The 19,832-nt window shown below is 45.8% G+C and overlaps 1 protein-coding gene across 5 annotated transcripts in view; it reads right to left on the bottom strand.

Annotated features, from left to right (window-relative positions):
• CNKSR1 (connector enhancer of kinase suppressor of Ras 1) overlaps window positions 1–19,832 on the bottom strand; it is a 262,699-nt gene that overhangs the window by 34,438 nt on the left and 208,429 nt on the right. For all 5 annotated transcript variants that reach the window (XM_069224001.1, XM_069224003.1, XM_069224004.1 and 2 more), the window contains one exon: window positions 3,935–4,116. In XM_069224001.1, the coding sequence (XP_069080102.1) occupies window positions 3,935–4,116 (182 nt within the window). The remainder of the gene's footprint in view (window positions 1–3,934; window positions 4,117–19,832) is intronic.

Raw genomic sequence — 19,832 nt, 5'->3', positions numbered from 1 at the left:
CAAATTAGAAGGGAAATTGTGTACGATATCTACCATTTATGCCCCTAACAGTGGTCAAAATCAATTCCTGCTGCATTTCCTGAGAGAATTAGAAGGCTTTGCAGAAGGCAAAATAATTCTAATGGGAGACTTCAACCTAGTTTGGGACGCTGCTCTAGACACGACACACCCACAAAGATCACAGACAAGCGTTTTGTCCAAAACGGTGAAGGCCGCCTTCCACCGACTGGTGGTGTTTGACGCATGGCGAGCTCTGAAGCCAGTGGAAAGGGATTATACCTTTTTCTCACACACCCACCGCTCATACTCGAGAATAGACTACGTGTTCCTGAGTAAAACAATGAGACAGACCCTTATCTCTATGGTCATCCATCCAATAGTTATATCGGATCATGCCCCAGTGGGAGTTGGCCTGAACTGGTCCCCGGCACATACCTCTACCAAGCGCTGGTACTTCCCTAACGTATTGACCCGAGATGCAGAATCCCGTAAAGACCTGCGGTTAATGTTCAAGGAATAGTTCCAACATGATGAGAAGGGAGACATGAACCCCCATACACTCTGGGATGTCTTTAAGGCAGTCATCAGGGGTACATGTATTTCCTTAGCGGCTGCGATGCACCGGTTAAAACCTAAAGACTGACTCCTTTTGGAAAAAGAACTTAAGATGGTGGTATGAGATCATAAACGCTCACCGACCTGGCAGGCACAGAGGAAGGAGGTGTCCATTAAGGGTAAACTACAAGCTATTTACACTAACAGGGCAGAATTGACACTGCTGAGACTTCAGAAATCTCACTATGACATGGGCAATTAGACAGGCTCCCCCTTGGCAACAAAGTTAGGCAGCAAACAGGCCCAAGACTACCTAGAGAAAGTGAATGACGAGTGTGGTGAGCACTTCACTGAAGAAGACGAAGCGAAGGCATTCAGAAGGTTCTATGACAATTTGTATCGCTCAGATCAACCACTTGCCTACCACCAAGAATCTTACGTACGTAGCACTCAACTGCCACAGGTCTCTGAGGAGACAAATGCAATGTTGGCAGCACCATTCACACGAGAGGAAGTCCAGGAGGCCATTGACGCCCTCTCCCTACACAAGGTCCCTGGGCCTGATGGCCTGATGGCTTTACAGCTCACTTTTATAAAACCTTTGGGGCGGAGCTAGCAGGAAAACTTGCCGTGCTCTTTAATTATATTAGAGATGAAGGAGCAGTATCCCCATCGATGGGGGAAGCACTGATTACTTTAATACCCAAACTGGGGAAAGACCCCAAACTTTGCCCCTCATATAGGCCCATTGCCTTGCTTAATCTTGACACCAAGTTATATTCAAAAATATTGGCGCGGAGGATGGAGGATGTGATGCCGGTGTTGATACACCAAGACCAAGCCGGTTTTATTAAGGGGTGCCAAATGCACGACAATCTACACCGGGTTATTCATTTGATGGAAATAAAAAGATGCCGGCGCTCCTGTTGGCTCTGGATGCTGAAAAAGCATTTCTAATAGCAACCATGAGACACTTCCAGTTCGGGGAGCAATTTATAACAATGATAATGAGCAACTACTCCTCCCCCAGATCCCGCATTTCGGTGAATGGAGTAACATCAGAGTTCTTTGAGCTGTCAAGAAGTACAAGGCAGGGATGCCCTCTCTCCCCGCTGCTTTTTGCGTTGAGTGTTGAACCCCTGGCAGTACGGGTGCGAATGTGTCCGGCTTTCCCAGGAATCGAATTTGGTGCTGACCACCATAAACTTTCCTTGTTTGCAGAAGACATTCTATTATTTGTCACTGAGCCACACACAGCCCAGGTAGCAATAAAAAAAGGAGTTTTTCTCATTCGAACAGGTGGCAGGTTTCAAAGTTAACATGGGGAAAGCATTTCTTCTAAACCTGTTGATGCCCGCCGGGGAAATGACCCAAATAGCCTCTTCGACCCCATTTACGTGGGCTAAGAAAGAAATTACATATTTGGGTATACAACTTGTCCCCAAAGTGTCTGAGCTGTTCAGAGCTAATTGCCCTCCCCTGTTCAAGTCTCTAAAAGAGGATTTCAAGAGTTGGTCCCCACTCTGGTTGTCTTGGCTGGGGCGCATTAATAGCATTAAAATGACAGTGCTCCTCAAGCTTCTCTTCATCTTTCAAAGCCTCCCTGTGGAGGTTCCGCTAGATTTCTTTGCCTAACTACGGACGATGTTCACGAGGATCATCTGGCAAGGAGCAAGGGCTAGAGTATCATACAAAGTTCTAGTGCGCCCGAGTGAAGAAGGGGGCTTAGCGCTCCCTGGCCTCCTTCAATACTATAGAGTGGCACAACTGCGTATATTAGCTGAGTGGTCCCTCCGAGAGTCTGAAAAATTGTGGCTACATTGGATAGAGCAGTAATGGGCAAGACCCTATGGGATATACCTTGGAAGCACAGGGAAACACACTCACAAAATGCATACTTAAGCACACCCACCGCCACTACCCTTAAAGTGTGGGACAAGGTAGCTAGAATCTATGAGCTTACATCCTTTCCCTCACCACATCCCCCCATCCATTTTAACAAGGCTATGCCCCCAGGGGAAGCTGAAGGGCCCTTTGATAAATGGATGGAAGGGAGGGTGTTTGCGAATTGCAGACCTATATCAAGGGGACCAACTCCGCACATCTAATAATTGCTGTAGAGACTTTCAGCTCCCACAATGTGAATGCTACCATTATAACCATCCGGTGCACTGGGTTACACAACTAACTATGAGGGAGGCAGCCACAAGAAAGTTACCTCCAATGGAGAGATTTGTGCAATGGGGAGGGACTGACAAAGGGCAGTATCTCCAGTCTATATAAAATATTACTGCATAGCGAGTGACAATGCCCCAACACATCACCTTCTGGTACCAGGTGCTGGGCGTCGAGGTGGGGGAGGACAGCTGGTGGCATCTCTACCAAGACATAACTAAGCATAACCGCTCAACAAGCACCAAAGAAGCACACTATAAAATGCTGTACAATTGGTACCTGTACCCCAAAAAACTCAAGAAACTATATGGCCAGGTATCCGATAGATGTTGGAGGGGATGTGGCATGCTTGGGAACTTTAGACATATATTGTGGGACTGTCCCAATATTCGCCCCTATTTGAACGAGATCCTATGACTCCTTAAAGAGATGTTGGGATATCCAATACCAACCTTGCCAGAACTGCTCTCCTGGGCCTTAGAGTGCAAGAACTACAACACCAATCACAAGGGGACCGTGCGATTATGCGGCTGGCACTAGGGGCGGCAAAGACAATGCTAGCGTCCTATTGGAAACGGAAGGATCCACCACTTGTGACCCTGTGGTTTGCCAGGTTGTGGAGAAGTCTCGCCATGGAACGCCTGGTGGATAAGGGGGAGGGGAAGCGCCGAAGTTTTGATTATATCTGGGATGCCCTAGTCAGATTTCTCTCTAGAGGTGTACCCCTGACTGCATGTCGGCCCGACTACGAGCATTACACTTCTTCCACATATAAAACTCGAACCCGGAGATCTGAAGGGGGATTATAAAATGTTACCTGCATATACAGATGGTAAAAGCAGTAGCTACTGACTCCTTTTAGACACTTCAAATAGAATTTATGGGATGGAATATACGTTATGTTTATTATATGTTGTGGTATATTTGTCTTTCAATTTGAAACTAGAGGGATGTACTCATTGCCAGGGCAATAACACGGATGCCTTAACGATGTACTTTCTGTTCAAAATGTCAAGAGTAAACTGAAGTGGGAGGCAACGGAAACCATTGTAGAATGCTTTGAGTAACCTAATATTGTATACGCATAGACATGTTTAAATCTTGAAAAATTTAGATAAAAAATAATTTACAAAAAAAACTGCTCCATATCTTACTGCAATAATGAGTTCAACGTTTTTTTTAATGTGCAAATTGTACAGCTTACCTTGAGTGTGCTCTGCAGCTTTCGCACCTCATGTGCTCTTTCGTTTATCTGTGGGTTCTTGTTGCGTTTGATAAAGGACTCGCGTAACTGCTCCCTGGTGAGAAGCCGCTCCTTCCCGATCAGTGAAACACCACCTTGCTTCAAGCACTGGAAAAGCACCTCAATGTCATCCACTGGTGGATCTGCAATAGAGCAAAATACATCAGGGATGGGGGACTGAGAAGAGGCTACAAATATGAAGCCATTGACTGCAGCTTCCAAGACTATAGAGAAAGTAAGAGGGGAATAAGTCTATGTGTGCGTAAGAGGAAGTAGAAACCACAGATCTAAATGTGAAAGTGACCGGAGTAATGTCTGAGAGTGAGGGAAATAAGACAGGAAGCTGAGACTGCAGGTCTTGAGTATGCAACACAAGGGGCAAATGCAACAGAGGTGCAGCATGGTGGAATGGAGCCCATGTGGGAAAGTGGTTTTAGAACCACAGAAGCTAGAAATAAGGACCAAGACAGTAAAGCTTGAAACTACATATTACCAAATGGTGAGTCTAGGGGTGTTGGGCAATGCAAGGACGGAGAAAATAGAGCAGGAACCGGAGAGGACACCAAAGCTCTCTTTATGAGTGGCTTATAGAAATCCCCATGATTTCTCTCCTCAGGCTCGTCATTACTGGTAATTTCAGGAGGAGGCGATAGTTGGGATTACAAGTTTTTGGGGAATAAAACGGGGAAATGTGACTCACTGTGCTAATTTCTGCACGTTTTGCCTGGAATTTAGCATGGAGACTATGCATGCTTGCACTAGGTGAAAACTCTGTATGGCATACCACTGCGCAGAGGTGTACCAGCAATACTTACATCTTTAATGGACTCAACTATGCCTACCAGGCTCATCAGAATTAACCTCTTAAGTGCGGGCGTCGGCCACTGGCCGACGCCCACACACCCTCCCTGGTGCGGGTCACGACCAGTGGCCGACACCAGGAAGGGCATTAAACGTTGCAAAGGTGTTTTCCCCATGAAAGCAGGAAGCGGCCGCAAGGAAGGCCTCGTAAGAAAGGGGAGACACTCCCCTTTCTTACGAGGCCTTCCTGAAAGTGTTTCCTGGCCCCGGGTCGCAGCTGTGCTGCGATCGGGGGCCAGGAAACACTTTCAGGTTTCCTGGCTCCCCCGATCGCAGCACAGCTGCGATCGGGGGGGTCAGGAAACATTTTGAAAAGGCCTCGTAAGAAAGGGGAGACTCTCCCCTTTCTTACGAGGCCTTCTGAAACTGTTTCTGGCCCCCGATCGCAGCTGTGCGATCGGGGGCCAGGAAACCCCACTAGACACCAGGGATTTCACTTTTGGGGGGCGGCCCCCTCCGGAAAACGGGCCCGCCCCCCCCCCGGCATAATTTTCTTGAAAAAAAAAAAAAAGGTAGGTGCCCCCAGGGGATTTTCTTTTTAAAAAAAAAAAAAAAATGAAATGACAGGGGGTCGCCCGTGGGCAGAGTGACCCCCTGTGGGTGCATTTTTTTTTTTAGATGTTCTAGGGTTTCCCTGGGGGCCATTTTGGCCCCCAAGGAAACCATACAACAACTAAAAAAAAATATATGTATATATCTATATATATATATCTATGTAGATAGATATATCTAGGTACATGGATATCTATAGATATATCTATGTAGATATATATATATATATATATATATAGGTAGATCTGTATCAAAGAGATTTATAAAGCGCGCTACTCACCTGTGAGGGTCTCAAGGCGCTGGGGGGGGAACGGGGGGGGAACGGGGGGAGGGAAAGGGGCTAGGAGGTTCACTGTTCAAAAAGCCAGGTTTTGAGGCCCTTCCTGAAAAGAAGTAGGTTTTGGGTCTTGCGAATGTGGGTTGTGAGTGCGTTCCATGTTTTGGGTGCAATGTAGGAGAAGGATCTGCCCCCGGTGGTGGTGTGTTTGATGCGGGGGACAGAGGCGGGAGAGAGGTCAGCTGAACGGACGTTTCGTGTGGGGGTGTGGAAGGTGACTCTCGTTGAGGTAGGCAGGGCCTGTGTTGTGGAGTGATTTGTGTGTGAGGATGAGGATCTTGAAGGTGATCCTTTTGTCAATGGGGAGCCAGTGGAGGGATTTGAGGTGTGGAGAGATGTGTTCGTGTCGGTGGAGGTCGAGGATGAGTCGTGCTGCTGAGTTCTGGATGCGTGTAGTTTGCACTTGAGTTTTAGAGTGGTGCCGGCGTAGAGGGCGTTTCTGTAATCAAGCCTGCTGCTGATGAGTGCGTGAGTGACAGTTTTTCTGGTCTCTGTGGGGATCCATTTGAATGTTTTTCAGTATACGGAGTTTGTTGAAGCATGAGGAGGTAAGAGCGTTGATTTGTTGGGTCATAGAGAGGGAGGAGTCTAGGATGATGCTGAGGTTGCGTGCGTAGTTGGCGGGGGTGGGTGCAGGGCCTAGCGTGGTGGGCCACCATGGGGGGTCCCAGGTTTTTTTGGTGAGGGCCAAAGAGGATTATTTCGGTTTTGCTTGAGTTGAGTTTCAGGTGGTTGGCTGTCATATATACATCACTTTTGTCAATATGTGTGTGGTTTCCCTGGGGGGAAAAGGGTCCGACTTGTCTAGTGGCAGTTTTAGTGCCATAAAGAAGCGCAGAAGGTTTATATGCCTACTGCAAAGAGCACATCTGTATTTTATGTAAATAGCTGAGTACATTAGTAAAGTCTATGGAGAGATGAAGGGCACTTTTGCTGGGTGGTAATGAGGGAATCCGAGGAGGAGGGAGTGGGAGCACCAATAATGATTGTTGGACTGGGCGCAGGAGGTGCTAAAGACTGTGACGAATGGTATGTGACAAGGTGTTTTTTGAGTGTCTTGAAAGTACGTGCTGATTGAGGGAAGAAGCGCAGGTAAGGTGGCCTCTACTGTTGCACGTATCTCACACACACCATCGATTTTGTGACTGTCTACGTAGGCTAGTGTTTTAGAGCAACAGTTTAGCCAATAGCAGAGATGGCATCTTGATGGATGACTGCTGCCTGCACTCGGGTTATAGAGGACCGCTCTGACATAGGATCAGAGACTGAGACATCAGATACTGAGACAGCATCTGAGGGATAGGACAATGGCGCAGACCCTGGGAGTGATTTTTCAGTCAGAGGAGTCCCATTCGAAAACTCCTCTTCCAGTACATTATGAGGGAGGTGATGAGGACAGTCCTGCTGTCCCTTCGCAAGCTGTTCGTGCAACTGGGTAATAGTGGGTTAGGCCAACCCAGAGAGCAGGTGAATGCGGCGGCAAGCAGAGAGAGAGTGCTCTCTTGGGAGCTCACCAATTTAGTTCAGCCCCAAATTCCACCACCCAAATCATATTGTGGAGACATCAAAATTGTCTATGGCAAAACAAACTGGTTTTGTAAGGCAGGCACCTGTGTTTTTGGTCCTGGATTCGGCGGCCATATAGAGAAACACACTAAACCCAAACATTTCTGGAAACTAGACATTCGGGGGAGTCCACAGAGGTGTGACTTGTGTGGATTCCCCAAAGTTTTCTTACCCAGAATACCCTGCAAAGCTGAAATGTTGAAAAAAAACTCTATTTTTCTCGCATTTCTGTCACACAAACTACAGGAATATGCTGGGATCCACAACATTCCTACCACCCAGTGACTCCTCACCTGTCCTGATAAAAACACTACCCCACTTGAGTGCCTACACCTAGTGCCTGTGTCAGGAATGGATCACCCCAGGGTCAACAGCTGCCTCACGTAAGGACCAACATTGACCGTTGTGTGATCTATTCCTGTCGCAGGCACCAGGCCTAACCACACAAGTGAGGTATCATATTTATCGGGAGACTTGGGGGAACGCTGGGTGGAAGGAAATTTGTGGCTCCTCTCAGATTCCAGAACTTTCTGTCACCGAAATGTGAGGAAAACGTGGTATTTTAGCCACATTTTGAGGTTTGCAAAGGATTCTGGGTAACAGAACCTGGTCCGAGCCCCACAAGTCACCTCATCTTGGATTCCCCTGGGTTTCTTGTTTTCAAAAATGTGCTGGTTTGCTAGGTTTCCCCGGGTGCCGGCTGAGCTAGAGGCCAAAATCCACAGGTAGGCACTGTTTTCTATGAAAAAATTTGATGTGTCCACGTTCTGTGTTGGGGCATTTCCTGTCGCGGGCGCTAGGCCTACCCACACAAGTGAGGTATCATTTTTATCGGGAGACTTGGGGGAACGCCGGGTGGAAGGAAATTTGTGGCTCCTCTCAGATTCCAGAACTTTCTGTCACCGAAATGTGAGGAAAACTTGTTTTTTTAGCCACTTTTTGAGGTTTGCAAAGGATTCTGGGTAACAGAACCTGGTCCGAGCCCCGCGAGTCACCCCTCCTTGGATTGCCCTAGGTCTCTAGTTTTCAGAAATGCATAGGTTTGGTAGGTTTCCCTAGGTGCCGGCTGAGCTAGAGGCCAAAATCTACAGGTAGGCACTTTGGAAAAAACAGCTGTGTTTTCTATAAAAAAAAATAGGATGTGTCCATGTTGTGTTTTGGGGCATTTCCTGTCGCGGGCACTAGGCCTACCCACACAAGTGAGGTATCATTTTTATCGGGAGACTTGGGGGGAACACAGAATAGCTATACAAGTGTTATTGCCCCTTATCTTTCTCTACATTTTTTCCTTCCAAATATAAGAGAGTGTGTAAAAAAGACGTCTATTTGAGAAATGCCCTGCAATTCACATGCTAGTATGGGCACCTCGGAATTCAGCGATGTGAAAATAACCACTGCTCCTCAAAACCTTATCTTGATCCCATTTTGGAAATGCAAAGGTTTTCTTGATACCTCTTTTTCACTCTTCATATTTCAGCAAATGAATTGCTGTATACCCAGTATAGAATGAAAACCAACTGCAGGGTGCAGCTCATTTATTGGCTCTGGGTACCTAGGGTTCTTGATGAACCTACAAGCCCTTTATATCCCGCAACCAGAAGAGTCCAGCAGACAAAACGGTATATTGCTTTCAGAAATCTGACATCGCAGGAAAAAGTTACAGAGTAAAACATAAAGAAAAATGGCTGTTGTTTTCAGTTCAATTTCAATATTTTTTTATTTCAGCTGTTATTTTCTGTAGGAAAACCTTGTAGGATCTACACAAATGACCCCTTGCTGAATTCAGAATTTTGTCTAGTTTTCAGAAATGTTTAGCATTCCGGGATCCAGCATTGGTTTCACACCCATTCCTGTCACTAACTGGAAGGAGGCTGAAAGCACCAAATATAGTAGAAATGGGGTATGTCCCAGTAAAATGCCAAATTTGTGTTGAACAATTTGGTTTTCTGATTCAAGTCTGCCCGTTCCTGAAAGGTGGGAAGATAGTGATTTCAGCACCAGAAACCCTTTGTTGATGGCATTTTCAGGGAAAAAACCACAAGCCTTCTTCGGCAGCCCTTTTTTCCCATTTTTTTGGAAAAAACTAAATTTTCACTGTATTTTGGCTATTTTCTTGGTCTCCTCCAGGGGAAACCACCAACTCTGGGTACCATTAGAATCCCTAGGATGTTGGAAAAAAAAGGACGCAAATTTGGCGTGGTTAGCTTATGTGGACAAAAAGTTATGAAGCCCTAAGCGCGAACTACCCCAAATAGCCAAAAAAGGGCTCAGCACTGGGGGGGGGGGGGGGGGGGGAAGGCCCAGCAGCTAAGGGGTTAATAGACAATTCATAGTGAGGGCCTACAAGGCTTTGGGGCCAGAGAAGAAGAGGAAATTGCTGGGCTCGAGGCTGAGCACAACTGAAAGTGTGGTTGCCACTGATGAGTGACGGATGTTGGGAAAGAAAGGTCTAAGACTAAACACAAAAGAGAAGGCGAGGAGATTGTGAGGGCCCAATATAAGGCTGAGACTTTGGTGGGTCACTATGAGCACTGTGATTATAGGAGATGTTTGAAGTGGCCATTAAACTGGTTTAACGGTGAGAAGGGAGACTTCAAGGGTGAGAGAAGGGAGACTTCATGGGTGAGAGAAAGGAGAGACATCTGAGCTTCAAAGCAGACTTTTGAGCTTTCAGAACTCACAAAAGGGAGGGGTATGGGAGTATTACGCCACAGTGGTGAAAAAGGGTCAGTGACCATTGAGTTAGAAACCTTTCAGACACACTGAGTCCATTATAAGAAATGGTCAGTATTAAAAAAAAAAAATAATAAAAAAAAAAAAAAAATGCCACGAATTCGAAACAAATGTATTTTCAGATTAACAGTCCTATTCTGTTTTTGACCTTCTCTGTACAAAGCGCAACAGGAGAGAATGCATACAGTTCAAGGGCTCTAGGTGTCCTTTCCACAAATCAATCCCATTTTCCCTTTACCACTGACTTTAAAAAAATCCTAACTAGAAACGGATGTCCTTTAAGAATACAGTTCTCCGGTATTAAAAGTTCTGTGCACACCAACCTGGAAAAACACTCTGAAGCAGATACAACTGCTGGGGGTGGAAGAGACGGCTACTCGAGCACAGGACTGTGTAACCTATGACCACAAACTCCTCAATGACTTGCTAGTTAATAATACCAATAATTAATGCACCTGTAAACAATACGTCTCAGAGACATGTCAGTATAGCGTGGTGCATGTGAGGGGCAGGTCAAATCTTGTCCTGCAGTGTGAGTCAAATTGATTACTTACCTAGAAGAGTAGTTTTGTAACTCTTAGAATGTTATTATGGTTTATTTCTCCCTTTGGGGCTTCGGAGGTATTTGATAGATCCCACTGCTGTACTGCTGCTCTTTGATGCCTGTGTCCTTGCACAATACTCTCTTTGGTGTCTTTTCTCTTTCCAGCTCAATGATTTTCTCGGCATCAGAGCCTCGAACTCTTTGCTCTGGGTCTTGTTCATCGCTCAAAAGGACTAGGTCCTTGAGCAAAGTAGCTGTGCCATGGTGTAGTGCACCCACTTTATTTCGTGTTCGATGTCTTCCCGGAAAGAAACCCCCTGGCTTAATATTCCTCATTGGATTCGCATTTTCCCTCAAAAGCTGTAGTCTTCTTCGGTTATACTGTGATTTGATGGTGATTTCACAAAAATGCTCTGACATTCACTTTGGGGCTTTCACCAGGGCTTCCAGACCCAACCGCAGAAAAAACAGAATCTGAAGATGACACCCACACTGAGGGGCTTACAGTGTGTGCATCATATGTCATCCAAGGAGGGTACAAAAATGGTCAACAACTCAATGGTCAACTCGTTCACCAGGAAAGAAAAAAAAGAGTGAGGACATTTCTGGACCTAGCCACAAGATGGCAGAATAATTCACAATGTGAATCTAGGAAAGATTAATGCTGCAAATCCATAAAAGAATACTATCAGGCCTGCGACCAAGTGCCCTTACTTTATCTTCCAATGACTGGTCACTTAATTTTTTTTGCTCCACACACAATTTTTTGCATAAAGACTATATTGACCAGCATGTATCCAGGTTAGGAATGAAGGGGAGATGCAGGTGATGAAGCAGAAAATGAAGGTTTTACATTTATTAACGCGTAAACGTAGTGTGAAATAATCATGTGTGACTTTAACCGAACTAATAAAGATTGTACGGGGACAAAATGTGCCCTCAGAGTAGTTTGCCAACATTTATAAGCGTGCTTTATATAACGTGATGTACTAGAATCGCACTAATCCGACATAATCGTAAACGTGTGCTATGATTTGCTCGTTTGAAATGTTTTAGCTTAGCATTACTTTAGTGCAGGCTTCGGCCTAGTGGCCTGGTCTCACGGTTTAGATGCTCGTATTTTTCCACTGTGCTAATAAACGTGTATTTTTGCTTGAAGCTGTACTTTTCCACAGAAACCGTTCACATGCTTATCTTAAGGTTTCGTGCCAGCCTGGCATATTTTCTCTTTACTCCAAGGTCGATCTGCAGGTGCGGACAATGGAAGCTCTGAAAGTGAGTTAATTGGCATAAAATGTTGCAACTTGCGTACCCATCTCCAAGGATAATGTATGCTTAAGTAAAAGCTTGAGAACTGTCGTTTTTGATTGGACAATTTGAAGCTAACCTATGAACCCTCCAATGGAAGACCCTACTGGATTTGAACTGTTGTCTATAAAACCCAGGTGCACGAGAAGAAGGTAGCCATTGCGCTATTATCAGCTATTATTGGACATCCCGCCATTTTGTAGACTTTGCAGCTATTATGGCCCACTTTGCTGCGACGCCATTTTGAAAGAGACTTTAAAATGATTCTGGCCCTAGAGACTTTAACTTTGATTTGTCCCTTTGCATGAAGTAGTAGTTTTACCTTGCCGCCGTGAGGCAATTGCCCCGTCCACCCCTGCCCCTTTGCCCCGTCCTATGCTGATCGAAACGGTACCCATGCTGACCGAAGAACGGTACCTGTGAGACGAAGACTTCCTTGATTGCTGATCGTAATTGGTAAATATGAAAAGAAATTGTAAAATTGCACTGTGTTTCTTTTAGGTAACCAACTGCTGATTTTGATAAGAGCCCTAGCTAGGAGTTTTTCTAAATTAATGTTGCTAAATTGTTTTTGCATGAAGTCCCACATGCCGATGCTAATTTGAGGTTAGATGAGGATTCCATATGTCGCACGATGCAATTTGAGATCTTGTTATGCTGACTAAATGTATGCCATTAGTTCATTACAGATTATCGTATTAGTGATTTGCATTGCTATTATCGAATGCCTTGTGATTCAAATGCTACATAGACTGCACTTGTTTCGTCGTTATGGACAGCTATTAATGTTCATATATGTTTATCATTTAGTGTTGAGACACATTTATATTGTGCTACCTTTGTTAATATAGGGAAATAAATTCACTAACTTTGCAATAAACTGGTGTGGTTATTCCTGACTGAAAGGTCAGGGTTCGCCGAAATGTATTCTGGGTTAATTGTTAAGTGTTATGTTGATCAAGGTATTGCTTATGTTCGATATTGATTATTGATTTTAATTAAATTGATTGATTAAGAGTACGGAGAGTCCCACTTAGTCAAAAGATTCATCGGCCTAAAGAGCGTCCGAATACAGGTAAAATTACTAGTACGGACCGCTGTACCAGTAGATGGTAGCAGAGGACGGTTTCGTCTTTTGGGACCCTGTACTCTTAAAGTACATGGTGTTGAATTAACGGTTTCGATTTTGAGACCACACTCGAGAAGTTGAATTAGATTTTTCTTGGGTAAAACAGATTGACAGAATGATGATGGGCTAGGTCCACCGCGACTTTCCCGGGATCTCGGAGCTTGCGAATGGAGAGAATGGAGGTGTGGATTCAGCGTTGGCGGTACTAGTGATGGTATGAGTGAAGTTAGGGTTTTGCGCTTGCACAGCTTATTGCCGCAGGGTGTGTGAAAAGGTTGCGAGGATTTTTTTCTTTTAAAGGATAGCGGAGGTGCGACTCCGAGTGTAGAAGCAGAGAAGTCGTCGAACTTCATAGAAATAGCGGAGGTGCGGCTCCGAGTGTGAGAGTAGGGAAGTCGTCGAACTTCATGTGCGTGTGGCGCTTCGTGCATAAAAAGGTCCACGTGGTTGTTGTTGTTGAGACGGGCCCTGCGAGGTCAAGAGACTCCGGAGTATGTTGATCCATGTTGTGGTCTGGGCGGTTTAGTAGGTTGATCGGGCGTGGTCAACGAGTCGGTACGTGTGTTAGGGAGTGAAAGAAACTTCGACTTCGGGCTTTGACAAGATTCTAAGTGCACTAGAACAGATCATTGACAAGTTGAGAGTAGGTCTGCGGGTCAGATTTGCTTGCGAATGTGGGGACTGAGAAAGACGGAATAGCGGCCGAGGCTAGTGAAAAGTCCCTAAGGTCCTGAAGCGATTGTGTTACCCTTCCTGTAGTAAACCAACAGATCTGTTTTATTTTTGGTAGCTCGCGATACATGCAAGAAGTTGTTACGAGAGGAGCTGAATGAAGGAAGACTAGCCGCGAGGCTTTGTCAGCCGCAGTGTGTGTGAGTGTGACGTCACTAGGAGCCGCGCTGGGATAGGTTGGTTGCAGAGAAGGGTCGCGCACGGATTGGACGCAGTCCGTGGGACTCGATTGGAAGGGGAAAGGCAAGCGAAGAGTATTCCGGGAATTAAAGTCACCTATTGATTACAAACTTTGTGAAATAAAAGACGAGAAAATGAAATTCTTTAAAGCATTCAGGAGCGCGATGAAGGGGGAGTCTTACATTAAAGCGAGCGTAGGAGAGGAGACGCCACCCGAGGGTACACCAGCTTACATTGTAATGGAAGAGAAGGGGGTAGCTCCGTGTCTTTGGCTAAAGCAATGGCACAAACTGACAGAGAAACATGGGAGTGTAGCGTTCCCGATACATGGGACATTCAATATAAGGATTCTAGAGAATTTGAGATTCACGATGTACGACATGAAGGTGCCTCCAAGGCCAGCCCAGTTTGAGGCTCTAGCAATTTGGGAACTAATGGCTAGACAGCAACAGCAAAAGAAGTTCGAGACCAGAATGAGGAAGGTAGAAAAGACACTAGCGGATGCTAGGTGGGATAATGCACAGAAGGTGTGGAGGTCAGATGTACTGCAGGGGATAAAATTGTTTCCCGCAATTACTAAGGAAGAAGAGGAGACAGGTAAGAAAGCTACCTGTAAGACGGACAGGAAGTGTTCCAAGGATAGAGAGGAAGAGGAAAAGTTGAGAAGAGAAGAGGAGTTAGAGGATGAGGAGTTAATAATGCAATTGCTGAACGATTGTCCACCGCCTTATGCGGAGAATGGACAGGGTCCAAGTACCAGTTCTGCCCCTCCGGCACCGGTACAGAACAGTGAAACCCAGAGTTCAGGAGCGTCATCGGGATCTAAGGACCCGAGTTTATTGTTCACCCCGCAGATACCGCAGGTTAGGAGAATATATCCAGATGTGCCCATGTTGAAACCGGCAGAAAATTATCAGCCGCAGGTCCCAAGATATTACAGCAGTGACAACAGTACGGGAATGGTTCTAGACCCGACTGTAATGGGAATACAGAATGGTCACAACCAGACATTGGCACAAGCTGAATCAACTCAGTTTTTGATGCCTCAGAAGCAGATGCAGGGGGGAACAGCACATGCTCAAATGACGGGGAGCCAGATGGGCGGGCCGACAATGATGACCCATAGTGTGGGAATGAACGTGCCTCAGAACATGGGAAACGGACAAAACCCAGATGCAATATCACTACCCATTACTGTAGGTCCACTGGTACCTCTGTACAGTCAGCCTAACTTGGGTATGAGCGGTCAGGGATCAATGCTGCAGAACGGGACAGAAAGGAGGTGCATAGAAAACACTCCAGGGATATCTCCGATAGCGGCTCAGCCAAATGGATCTGGGTCCTTGATGGAGTTTAGTCCCATATGTGCTCAGTCAACGCTGGTGAGGTCGAGCCCCCCACTGATAATACCTCTAACATCGAACACTGAAAAGTTGCCGCAACCATCAATGGCAGTCGATGTGAACGCTACACTGATGGGGTTGAATGCGCAACAGCTGACACAGTGGTTCAACAGTCTGAATTCCACACAAAGCTCAGCCAGTGGGAAGGGAGAAGATTATATGAATAGGATGAGGCTGAACATGGAAGCACAAGAATTGGTGGAAGGGACTATGGGGGTGAATAGGTTAGAGACCTACTCGGAAGAAGAGCTGAGGTATCTATGTCCCAGGATAACAAAAGAAGTGAACAAGGTACACAAAAGCTTGCAGGAAGTAGCTGACAAAAACGGGGTTGACATAGACAAGACAAAACACTTGAGCAGAAGCTACAGGTTGGATTTTGGGGCCACAGATTTTGAACACATGAGGTCAGCAGGCATGAAGGCACACCTTAGAGAATTGCTGCAGAGTGCACAAGTGTGGAGGTGCTTAGACAAGTGGGAGAGCAGGTGGGTAAAGAGAAAGGAAAAGAGGAGGGACAGTGCTACAGAGCACAATGAGAAAAGACCACAGAGCAGTGATACAGTAACTATGTTACCAATGAGGGAGACAGCAGGGGGAAAATTAATACATGTACCATGGCACAGAAGTGACATTCAGTCATTTACGGATGATTTTCCCAAACTGAGAGAGAAGCCGATCGAATGGTATCAACAGACTGATAGGTTTGTGAAGCTTGCAAAATGTCTCTGGGAAGACCTGAATACTCTCTTTGAGATTGTGGTTCCAGCAGATTTGTGGGAGGATTGCAAAAGAGCGGTAGGTTGGCCGACAAGTGAACCAGAGAGAGACAGGGAGACGGGTGCACCATCACCTATGGTGATGAGCTTGTACTATAAGGTGATTGAGCATTTGAAGACGAAGGTTGCCGCGAAAAATGTGGACTGGCAGAAGATTGATCGAACTGCCCAAGAGGCTAAAGAATCGATTCATAGTTACTATGAGAGGTTGTTGAAGGCGTTTAAGAACTACAGTGGCACGGAAACAATAGAGGCGAAGGACATGCTTCATTTTGTGTTCAGATTTGTGGAAGGGTTGAGACCAGAAATAAGTCAGATGATAAAGTCGCATTTGATTTGCTGGCAGTCGAAACCGATTGATGAGGTGTTGAATTATGCGAAATACTGTAGCGACGAAATTGAGGTGAAACAGAAGAAGCTGAAAGAGAAGGTGATGATGATGCAGCTTAAGGCAGCTCAGACAGGTTTGCAAGGGATGCAAGGGTTCCAACAGCAGGTACCGCAACCGCAGTCGCAGTTGCAGGGAAACATGGCGTTTCAGCCACAGGCCAGAGGCAGAGGCAGAGGAGGTTTTGTGAATAATGGTCCGGATTTGAACACTGTTGTGACGGGTGTGCAGGCAATGAAGAAGGTGATGCCATGTCACGTGTGCGGAATTGTCAGTCATTGGAAACGCGAGTGTCCGATGGTGGTGCAGGAAGGTGCAGGTGCAGGTGTAGGTGTTGGTCAGCAAAACAATGATGTCAATGCATTTCAGACAATGAGGGGACCGAAAATGAGAGGTCCAAGTCCAAATTTTCAGACCGCAAATCAGTTGCAGGGATTACAACCTATGCAGCCGCAGCAGATGCAGATGCCTCGTATGCAGATGACGCAAATGCAGCCAATGCAACAGCAGTTACCTATGGTACCTAATCAGCAAATGCAAATACCCTTGGCACCAATGAGTCAGCAGCAAGTGATGGTTCCTCCACAGGTCTCGGGTCAGGTAATGAGTACAAATGGCACCGTGCAACAGTTCCCACTACACAGTGAGAGTGGAATAAACAATGTATGGGAGAGTGAAAGTTCAGAAGAAGAAGGAGATTGTGTGCTTGCAGCATCCTTGGAAGTTGATCAAAGGGGTCCGTACGTGGAGGGAAGAGTAATGGGTCATCGTGTCTCATTCTTGGTTGACACGGGAGCCACACGTTCAACTGTTAAGAGCAGTGAAGTACCAAATTTGCCACTCTCAGGGAGGACAGTTCAAGTGGTGGGAGTAGCAAACAGACATCTGACGAACCCAATTACAGATCCGGTACCAGTCAGCATCGGTAACTATCAAGGGATACATCAGTTTGTGGTATGTGACTCAAGCCCGATAGCACTATTAGGGAGAGACCTATTGTGCAAATTGGGTTGTTCGATCATGTGTTCGAACGAAGGAATAACAATACAGACGAGCAGTGATGGGGAAGAAGAGGACAGTGTAGAGGGGGATGAGATGGAAACTGTAGATGAAGAGTACCCTCTGATTTGTCTTTTCCCGATGATAACTGAAGAAGATATTCCAGCCGAATTACGGGAGACAGTCGGAAAGGAAGTGTGGGATATGACAGGGAAAGAGGTGGGATTGACGAAAGGAGTGGAACCAGTGAAAGTGACTGTAAAGCCCAATGCAATCTTTCCCCAGACCCCACAATACCACATGGCACAAGACACCCTCATGAAAGTTGCCCAACTCATTGACGAATTTGTAAAGCAGGGAGTACTGAAAGAAGTGTTAAGCAGTCCATGTAATTCACCAATAATGGGACTAATAAAGCCGAGTGGAAAGGTCCGACTCGTGCAGGACTTGAGAAAAATAAATGACATCATAGTCAAATGCTGCCCTGTCGTACCAAATCCAGCTGTGATAATGTTCCAGGTCCCTTGCGATGCTGAGTGGTTCTCAGTCATCGATTTGTCACAAGCATTCTTCTCGGTGCCTCTTCATGAGGACAGCCAATTCCTCTTTTGTTTCAAATTCCTAGACAGAGTGTACAGTTGGTGTTGAATTCCTCAAGGGTTTTCTGAGTCACCGTCAATCTTCAATCAGATTCTAAAGAAAGATTTGGAAGCATTAGAATTGCCATTCGAGTCAACCTTAGTACAGTACATTGATGACTTACTGGTTGCATCAAAGACAGAAAGTGGCTGCACAGCCGATACCATTGCTCTGTTGAACCATTTGGGAAGGAATGGACATAAGGTGTCTCCTTCCAAATTGCAGTTCTGTCAGAAGAAAGTGAAATACTTGGGTCACCAGATAGAGAAAGGGTCACGGAGAATAATGAAGGAAAGAATAACAAGCGTACTTCAAATGAGTCCACCAAAGACAAGGAGGGAGGTGAGGAAGTTTTTGGGAATGGTGGGTTATTGTCGCCAGTGGATTCCCAACTTCTCGACTCTAGCAAAGCCTTTATTGAAATTGACCCAGAAGGATGCCTTGGATCAAATTGAGCTGAAGGGAGATGAGATGGATGCTTTTGTTGAATTGAAAGAATGCATGTGTAGGGCTCCAGCTTTAGGTATGCCTGACTACACAAAGCCTTTCACATTGTTTTGTCATGAGCGTGATGCATGTTCTTTGTCTGTCTTGACCCAAGCCCATGGTGGCGTAAACAGACCAGTAGCGTATTTTTCAGCTACTTTGGATCCGGTCGCAGCAGCACTCCCAGGGTGTTTGCGCGCCGTAGCAGCAGTTGGTATCAGCCTCACTCAGAGTGAAGGAATAGTGATGGGACACCCAGTAACAGTCATGGTCCCTCACTCAGTTGAGATACTTTTGACCCGCTCCCGAACGCAGCACATGACTGGAGCAAGGCTCACAAGGTATGAAACGATAATTCTGGGCTCACCGAATGTGCAGCTGAAAAGGTGCACTACGTTGAATCCAGCAACATTGCTCCCTGGAGAAAATGCTGAAATTGAGAACGCTGAAGACGTCGAGCATGACTGCCTTCAGGTGACTGAATTTTGCACAAAACCTCGACCGGACATTAAGGATACTAAGCTTGATGAAAATGATCAAATTCTTTTTGTGGATGGTTCATGTCTAAGAGATGGGATGGGGATTTTGAAAGCAGGATACGCTGTATGTACTGTAACAGGTGTCCTGGAAGCAGGATGGCTTCAAGGAGTCTATTCTGCACAAGTAGCAGAACTTGTAGCCCTCACAAGAGCATGTCAACTGTCTGCATTGATGAAAGTCACCATTTACACTGATAGTCAGTACGGGTTTGGGATTGTGCATGACTTTGGACAACTATGGTCACAGAGAGGTTTCCTGACTTCTTCAGGATCCCCAGTGAAGAACGGGGAGAGGATAAGGGAATTGTTACACGCCATTCAAGTGCCAGCCGAAGTTGCAGTGGTAAAGTGCAGTGCTCACACAAAAGGACAGGACTATGTTTCTCTGGGAAATGCATATGCGGATCAAGTCGCAAGATTTTGTGCCTTGAACTGTATATTACTCAGGGATGAATGGAATTCAATAAGTGAGCCAGAACTCGAACCAGCTGAAGCATTTGCCTTGAAGGTCGTAGATACAATAGATGAATTAAAAGCATTACAGAATAATGTCAGGGAGGATGAAAGAGATTCCTGGATTAAATCACAATGTATAAAAAGACCAGACGAGTTATGGGTTTCAAATGAGGGAAAATTTGTTTTGCCAAACAGTCTCTTATCACAGCTTGCGCGGTTCTATCATGG

This window comes from Pleurodeles waltl, chromosome 3_1 (assembly GCF_031143425.1).
Source record: "Pleurodeles waltl isolate 20211129_DDA chromosome 3_1, aPleWal1.hap1.20221129, whole genome shotgun sequence".
Taxonomy (NCBI): Eukaryota; Metazoa; Chordata; class Amphibia; order Caudata; family Salamandridae; genus Pleurodeles; species Pleurodeles waltl.
The sequence above is the reverse complement of the archived record's forward strand: the minus strand, read 5'-3'. Positions and strand labels throughout refer to the sequence as shown.